Below are 8338 nucleotides of genomic sequence, written 5' to 3' on the forward strand. Positions count from 1 at the left end.
CTTCTCCTTTTCACTTAAACTTATCTTCCTGTACGTATTTTTCACTTTGACAAAGTTCACCTATAGTAGTGTTGGGTCCCCCCCAAATTGGGTACCACAATAATGGGTCCGTGATTAAAGGAGCGAGACTGATACAAAGTGAAAGTCAAGCAAAGCTTTATTTCACGCCAAGCATCAGGAATCAACGGACCGTCAAACAGACCGGTCGTGGCCAACCCTACAAAGAGGATGACCCCTCCCTGCTTTCCTGACTAACTTTTATAGAGCAAAGGCCATGTGGTTGGGCCTGGCCACACACAGGTGGCCAATGAGATTGTAACACACACAGGAAACACCACAGTGATGCTAGGCGACCAATTGAATTACAATTTACCCTAGTAGACATTTGAATCAGCCTATCACCTAGTTCAGAATTGGTGCCCAAAAGGTGCCCAAAGGGCAGGGGCCCATACTCCTTGGTAGCTAGGAGACAGTATGCGCCCCCACTGATTGAATACCTCCACCTGGCCTGACCCACCCTTGTACTTGGACTTTGTTACCTGGGACTGGTTTCCTGGACTTGCTTTTAAAAAAGTTCCCTTGGTGGGGGGGCAAGGTCAATTTAAGTTTTATAACAAAAGGGCAGTTCAACCGGGGTGGGGCCGCTCTGGCTGATTAGGCCCTTACAGTAGGTGTCGACAAGCTATTCCATCTTAATTATCTATGTTGAGCCTTTTTAACTTAAGTAATTCTAATGTTCACAGGAAGCACAATACCTCTGTATCCATCTCTAATGGGTCAGTTTGGATCATTTGTTTCATTTCTGCTTCTTCATCAAAATTGCAACCCCACTATTTTCACCAGCTGTGTCAAAACAGTGCTCATGAAGTAACAGGTTAGAATGTGGGGTTCTCCCAAGTAATTTCTAAAAAGATTTTATTTATTTATTTGACAGAAAGAGAGTGTGTACACACAGGGGGAGCAGCAGGCAGAGCAGGAGGGAGAAGCAGGCTTCCTGCTCTGCAGGGAACCCGATGCAGGGCTCGATCCCAGGACCCTGGAATCGTTACTTGGGCCTGAGCCACCCAGGTGCCCCTTCCCAAGTAGTTTCTTACAAGATACACACTGATCCTTTACACCTTGTTTCATCTTATGCTGTTCATCTGTGTAAGACCCATTTCATTCTGTCATTATACTTAACAATTATTTCATGGGTCAGTGGCTGAAAGAAAATGAAGATATGATAGCCTGTGAAGTATAGGCTATGATTCACAGTGGAAAGCAAACTACATTCTAGATGTCATTCTCTCTCCAGTCCAGGCATCTACAGTCAAGGGTGGGGAGGAGAAAGAGGCAGGACTATCTGTTCTTCAAGAAATTTTAACTTCACCCTCCTCATCTGAATCTAGTCTCTCTCATCTAGATGCAAAGATGGGGCTACCTGGCTCCTCTCCTTGTAGTACTCACATTATCTAAACTAGAGAATCCTTTTCTTGTGGCCCAACAGTTTTGCATGACCCAAACTGAGCCAACACTTTCAAAGTATGGATATGCTGTAATTGTATGGGAATAGATATATTGAATGTGTTTTGCAGTCTGAATGGATAGTGTCAGATAATGGGGATCTGGGAACATATCTAGACTTTCAACTTGTCTTCTGTAAAAAAAAATCCCTTCTAAAAACATTCTTACAATATGTGGTGTTTTAAAATATATAAAAAATGTTTTTACAATATGTGCAATAAATCTTTACTTAATAAAAGCAGATCTGTGTAAGTCCACATCTTCGGTGCCTACTGTGTGCACGGTCATGCTACTGTCACCAACAGCAAGCCCACCAGAGGGCGCTCCTTCCCCGTCTATCTAGCCTTCAATCAGAGACTCGGAAAATCCAAATTAAACTTGACTTTCACACACGGGAAGTCTTTCATATTTAATCCACACAAATATTTACCGAGAATTTACTGTGCTGCCAGGTGCAGGGCTAGGTGCACAGGATACAGTGAAGAATTAGGCACGATTCCTAATACCAAACACTTAAGAGAGCAGGGAAGACTCAAAAGTAAACAACCGGGTACAATTAAGTAGGGTAAGTGAAGAGTTTCTAGGTCTGGGGAGTTGTTTATTTGTCTTTTAAGATTTTATTTACTTATTTGACAAAGAGAGACACTAAGAGAGGGAACACAAGCAGGGGGAGTGGGAGAGGGAGAAGCAGGCTCCCCAGTGAGCAAGGAGCCCAGCAATGGGTCTCAATACCCCTGGATGGTGACCTGAGCCGAAGGCTGACGCTTAAGGACTGAGCCACTCGGGCGCCCCTGAGTTTGTTGTTTAAATACTGGCTCCAAGTCTTAGAAGCCGGTAACGATTCATTTTGGGATCCCGAACGGCTTCCGCTGGGTACACTGGAAGTGATCTCCACCCTCAAGGCATTTTGTAATTCAGAGCCACAGACCAGCTTGAGCGGCTCCATTAGTCAGCTCCGCAATTTCATGTCCCTTCCTACCCCCTCCCTCGTTTTATTGTTCGGGGCTTCCTGCAGTTCTCTTACAGTCCACCTCTGCTCTAGGTCAACAGTTGCAGTTGGACCCAGGGCCTAAGACAAGGGATTACCCACAACGATCAGCCACCGCTGGCTCCGCCCACTCTTTTTTCCTGTTTGAAACCCGCGGGCCTTTCCTGCTTTGAATTCCTAGACTTCCTGTTCTGATTCTCGCGACAGTTTCGAGGCATCGCGTGAAAGTGTGCTCCCTGTCCTGCTGGAGTTTTGGAGATGGGGAGTACAGTTTCTCTGCTTTCGCCTACCTCGTCAGAGCCCCCACCCCCACCCTGGCCAGGAGTGACGTGCATGCGGCTAGGGAACCCCTAAGTGAAAGGGTTTGGCCGAGTTCAGGTCCAGAGGGAGAGTCCTGGGCTGCATCCGGGAGTTTTGAATCTCCAGGCCTTCAATACGCATGCGGAGCCGATCCCCCTGGGTGGTGTGGAGGCCGTCGCCCGCCTTGAACTTCGGGGCTGGTCAGGAGGCTCAGGTCCAGGCCGCTAGGCCGGGGTCCAGGTTCTTCTGGGACGAGTAAATACCGTCTAAATACCGTCACCTCCCCGACTGCAAAGTTCAGTTTCAGCTCCCTGCAAACTGTACTGCAGCACGGCTTCTGTAAGCCGCTTGGGGCAGGCTAAGGGCGGGGCCTGGCAGACCCCCGGTAAGCCGGGCGGGCCTCCAGGAACGCTCTCCTCCCCACCCCCAGCCCAGATTGCCACGGTGGCGCTGGTGGCGGCCGTGAGACCCAACGCCTCCAGCCTTGGCGGCCTTGCAAATGTAACCTGTAATCCCGACCCGGAGCGAGGTCCGCGCGGGAGGCGCCCCGCCCACCTCTCCCTGCCGCTGCTGGTCAGCTGGGACCTCTATAATCAGTCTCGCTGAAGCACCTGCCGGATGTGGGGAGGGAGGAGGAGACCAGTTGTGGCGTGGCGGATGGAAGCGCCAAGTCTCTGGTCAGCGCCTTGGTAGGGAAGCTGGATGGGCAAGACTGCAATAGCCCCCAGGAAACCAGCCCTGGGCTTCGGGGCGACTACTTTGGTTGGCCCTGCCCTCCAGGAACGCGCGACTTGGCAGCTGAGCTCCTGCTGCCTCCCTATTATGCAGCTGCTCTGGCAGACCCCAGGGACTGTAAAGTCCGATGGGACAAGCCCTCGACCTTCACTGAACCCTTCCAGCTTCCCAGCCACCCCCATATCCCCTACTCCCAACCCCCACCCCACCCTGCCCCTTGTCTTCTCCCAGCTTCGGTGTCCGGTTACGGACTCCTCACTTCTCACTGTGACTTTGGCCCAGCTAGGGGAAGTGGCCCAGGAGGGTCCCGTGCGGCTGCATGAAATTGGCAGCTTCAGAACTGGAGGGAGGGGGTTGAGTGCGACGTTGAGAGGCGGGGAGAGGAGCGGAGGAGGTGCTCTCTGAGTCCAAGTCCGTGGGCTCTCTCAGATCCTCAAGCTGGAGCAGAGGTGGCTGGCAGGCCCAGCGGATTGTTGGCCTCTGCTTTCTTTCCACCGCCTGCTTTTTCCCACCGGAGAAACGGCTGTTCTGAAGGGCTTAGTCCTGGACACTAGGTGAGTGCTCTGGGCCCGGGAGCGTTACTTCTTCCCCATTCTCACCCTTATTAACAACTCCTTAGTTCTGGGGCCATCAATTCTCATCCTCCTCTAGGGCAGGAAGCTTCAGAGCTGGATGGTCTGTGGTGCTGCCGCTGGGGTGTGTGTGTGTGCGTGCGCACGCGCTGGTGGTTGAGCTTTATTACCCGTTCTTCTTACCTCCCCAGAAACACAGTCTAGTCAATCACTGGATGGCTCCTAGAGAGTCACCAGGCATCTTGTGGAGGGTCTGCTGGACGCCAAGGCAGCAGGGGAGGGGGCAGTGTGCTTGGGTCAAACTTTGGTACAAGGAACAGTGAGGTCGCTTCTGACCTCCTGACCTGGCTTCCCTCCCTGGCAGGGTGCCACGAACGCGCTGATGCCCGGAGTGCTCGCAGGGCTTCCAGCTAACCATGCCGCAGCAGCCCATAGCTGCCCGGGCGCCGCCCTCGCTGCTCCTGCTCCTGCTGCTGCTGCTGCTGCTGCTGCGGACGCCGCCCCCGACAGGCGCACGGCCGTCCCCAGGCCCCGATTACCTGCGGCGCGGCTGGTTGCGGCTGCTGGCGGAGGGCGAGGGCTGCGCTCCCTGTCGGCCAGAAGAGTGCGCCGAGCCGCGGGGCTGCCTGGCCGGACGGGTGCGCGACGTGTGCGGCTGCTGCTGGGAATGCGCCAACCTCGAGGGCCAGCTCTGCGACCTGGACCCCAGCGCCCACTTCTATGGGCGCTGCGGCGAGCAGCTTGAGTGCCGGTTGGACGCGGGCGGCGACCTGAGCCGCGGAGAGGTGCCGGAGCCTCTGTGTGCCTGCCGCTCGCAGCGCCCGCTTTGCGGGTCGGACGGCCGCACCTACGCGCAGATCTGCCGCCTGCAGGAGGCGGCCCGCGCTCGGCCTGACGCCAACCTCACGCTGGCGCACCCGGGGCCCTGCGAATCCGGTACGCACGGCCCGCGGGCCCTACCCCCTGCACTTGGGGGCACTCCAGGCACTCAGGAGGCATTGCTCCCCGACCTGCTACTGAATTGGTCTCTGGCCAGCGGAGCGAAAAAGTTGAGGCCGGGGAGTCCTCGAGTCCAGTATAAGCCCGCTCTTGCCGCTGGTCCGCAGAGACTAGCACCTTCGGGGGCCGAGCTCTGTCCGCACGGCGCGTGGAAGCCCCCTGAGGCGCGTGGAAGCCCCCCTGAGGCGCGTGGAAGCCCCAGACCCGGCCGGCCAGGTCCCTCCTCAGAGGGAGCAGGCATAGGGCCAATGACTGGTCTCAAAACCGAGAGAGCAAAGACTCCCAGTCTGCCCAGACTGCTGGGGCCCAGGCAGCGAGACTTGGGTTCCAGAGAGATGCAATCGGGTTTCTTTTGGGCAGATTCCGATTTCGTAGAGCAAGCTGTTCGCCCAGTCTCCCCACCTCCCTTCGGTTTCTTCTATGCCTTAGGATTCGTGAGGGAGGGGGCTCTTCCAGCTCCTCCCTCCTACCCCCGGGGGGGGGGGGGGGCTGAGGGCCATTCAGGCCTCAGGTTTCCTTTGGCAGCGTTAGTCACTTTCACTTCCTGAGCCCCTTTGAGGGATCTGGCCTGGCTGGGGCTGCCAGGAAAACAAACACCGGCGGGGTCCCAAGACTTTACCCCATAACTGCAGGCTTTCTGCCGGCTGCCCAGATCTGGTTTCAGGTTCTCTTCATTTCCCATGTGGGAATCCCCCCACCTCTGCCTCCTTCCCTGGTCCCAGGGTGTGTGTGGGGGGGGGGGGAGGGAAGGGCTGTTCCTGGGGTCTTTGGCAACTGGATCTGGTTAGGAAGGGGGGAGGGTAGAGGGAGGTGTTGGTTACACGTAGGGCAGGATAGGGGCCTCTAGGGTAGAATGAGGACAGGGGAGAGATCAGGGATGGAGTAAGGCTGCTGAGCTGCGGCATCCTGTCTGCTTGTACCTCACCATTTCGGAGTTTATACCTTGGGTGTACCTGTACCTACATTTACATGTACCCATGTGTACCGATCAAGTCATGTGTATGAGTGTGTATTTACCTCCGCGTTGACTCTCTTCCCCCCACAAACACTTCCATGATGGTTCATACACAGCCTGCTTCTGGGGCCGGATGTGCCCATTCTCAGGCCTCCCATCTCCATCCCCAGAGCCCCAGATCGTGTTGCACCCATATGACGTTTGGAATGTGACGGGGCAGGATGTGATCTTTGGCTGCGAGGTGTTTGCCTACCCCATGGCATCCATCGAGTGGAGGAAGGACGGCTTGGATGTTCAGCTACCAGGGGATGACCCCCACATCTCAGTGCAGGTAGGAGAGGGAGTCGAGGCCTCCTCTGGGCAGCCCAGGGTCCTCTTAGAAGGACCCTGCTGACCCCACCTCTGGCTCCAGTTCAGGGGTGGACCCCAGAGGTTTGAGGTCACAGGCTGGCTGCAGATCCAGGCTGTGCGTCCCAGCGATGAAGGTATCTACCGCTGCCTGGCCCGCAACGCCCTGGGCCAGGTCGAGGCCCCAGCTAGCCTGACAGTGCTTACACCAGGTAAGGGTGAGCCCTGGGCTCTGGGGACTGGGGGGGGGGGGGGGGGGGGGGGGGGGTTGAAGGCCCTGGATTAAAGCCCTTGAATGTGTGTCTATGTGCCTATGTGCATGTGGGTTCAAAGGCAAGTATGGCTTCACTGACAGCCCCTCTTTCCTCTTCTCTCTCCTTTGCCCACATGTGTTTGCAGACCAACTGAACTCCACAGGTATCCCCCATCTGCCATCCCTGCATCTGATTCCTGGGGAGGAGGCTGAGAGTGAAGAGGGCGAGGATTACTACTAGGTCTGCAGCCCCAGCCTGTGGGGGTGCGTGAGTGGGGAGAGTATTCATCCCTGCTCTTGAAAAGACCTGGAAGGGGGAGCAGGGCCCTTTCATTGCGTTAGTGCCCTTTGTAGGGGGAACATGGTGGTGGTTAAGTAGGGAGACAAAAGTTGGCAGAGCGTAGGGAGAGAGGCAGACGCTAGGGGAAGTGGGAAGCAAAGAGGCCTATGGAGGAGGTGCCCTGGCCAGGACAGCCTCCAGCATAGACCAACCAGGCAGAAGACAGCAACTGCCTCCTGGTCGCTAGGCTGGGTGGGAGTATCAGGGAAGGGGGTTGCAGAGGAAACACAAAGAGGCAGCCGGGATCCTCTGCTTCTTCCTGACAGTCTTCCCTCCAGCCCTCTTCAGCCAGTCTTCTGAACTACCCTTTGCCACAACTCCTACTGTTATTTTTCTAGTCCCTAACCTTTGCCTAGCCTCAGTTTTCCCTTCCTCAAAACTCACCTAGAAATTTCCCCCCTCACCTAAGTTCTAATTGCACTTACTAACAGCAGTCTTCTTTGCTGTTGGCCATCTGTGGTCTGGAAAAGCATAATGGAGCACGGTTTAGGCCAGTGCATTAAGATGGGCATTTGGTCATGTCTGACTTCTGTCCTTCTGGAAAATTCGAGGCCAGGACCATATCTTATACCACTCTGTATTGGACACTGCCTAGCACAGGACTAGGCACAGTAGGCATGCAATAAAGATTTATGAACAAACTGAGACACAGATGCACAGGTGTTTCATGCAGGTGTGCACATGAAGACCACATTTCTCTAGGGGGCTTCCCATGGTAGTAGGACACTGGCTTCTAGAAGCTGCTCCCTAGGCATGTGCCTGCAGGACGTAGAGAGGGAGCTTGGGGCGGCAGGTGGGGGGCGGGGCTGCCCTGCCCTCTAGGGAGCAAGACTGAAGACACTTGCTTGGAGGGAGGGTGTTCTCCCCATCTGCGCTCCTTTGGGGCTGGCCTGCCCCAGCAGGTGGAGAACCAGGTCCATGTGGGTAGGGCCCCAGGGTAAAAGCACAAACTGGATGGAGGGGAGCGCCTTGGCGAGCAGCGTGGGCTGCACCCTAGGTTTCCCTTAGGAATCCACCCATTTTTTTTGCTGAAACCAGACAAAGTCAGGTAAGCCAGTTTCCTTATCTATCAACTGTGACCTGTCCTATCTGGCTGGGGGGTCACTCCCCACATCTCCACACTCGCTGTACCTGGCCTAGGTGAGGAGGCCCAGTGTTTATTGGCCGAGTGAAGCAGAAAATGAAAACTTGAGTTCGGGAGGCCAAGACCCTGTGTGTGGATGGCGACAGTCTCCTACGCGCGCGGGGCCCCGCCCCGAGTCTGGCGCCACCACCGGAGAGGTCCCAGTTGGCTCAGTGTCTGAGCTTGTCCTCTGGGGCCCAAGGCAGGCAGCAGGGGCTCTTG

General features: G+C 55.6%; 1 protein-coding gene across 1 annotated transcript; it reads left to right on the plus strand.

Moving 5' to 3' along the window:
* Positions 1–2715: 2715 nt before the first annotated feature.
* Positions 2716–7629, plus strand: KAZALD1 (Kazal type serine peptidase inhibitor domain 1). The gene is made up of 5 exons (XM_059395915.1): positions 2716–4080; positions 4463–5034; positions 6223–6383; positions 6465–6612; positions 6800–7629. Exons 2-5 carry the CDS (start codon positions 4515–4517, stop codon positions 6892–6894), a joined length of 924 nt encoding a protein of 307 aa, XP_059251898.1. The 5' UTR covers positions 2716–4080; positions 4463–4514; the 3' UTR covers positions 6895–7629.
* The last annotated feature ends 709 nt before the right edge of the window (positions 7630–8338 follow it).

The sequence above is a fragment of the Mustela nigripes genome, chromosome 4 (genome assembly GCF_022355385.1).
Source record: "Mustela nigripes isolate SB6536 chromosome 4, MUSNIG.SB6536, whole genome shotgun sequence".
Lineage (NCBI taxonomy): Eukaryota > Metazoa > Chordata > Mammalia > Carnivora > Mustelidae > Mustela > Mustela nigripes.

Excerpts from the sequence above, each read along its gene's own strand:
- KAZALD1 (XM_059395915.1), top strand. The coding sequence starts at position 4,515 with ATGCCGCAGCAGCCCATAGCTGCCCGGGCGCCGCCCTCGCTGCTCCTG. Across the intron at positions 5,035-6,222 it reads CCCGGGGCCCTGCGAATCCG|AGCCCCAGATCGTGTTGCAC; the intron begins GTACGCACGGCC and ends CTCCATCCCCAG. Across the intron at positions 6,384-6,464 it reads ACCCCCACATCTCAGTGCAG|TTCAGGGGTGGACCCCAGAG; the intron begins GTAGGAGAGGGA and ends CTCTGGCTCCAG.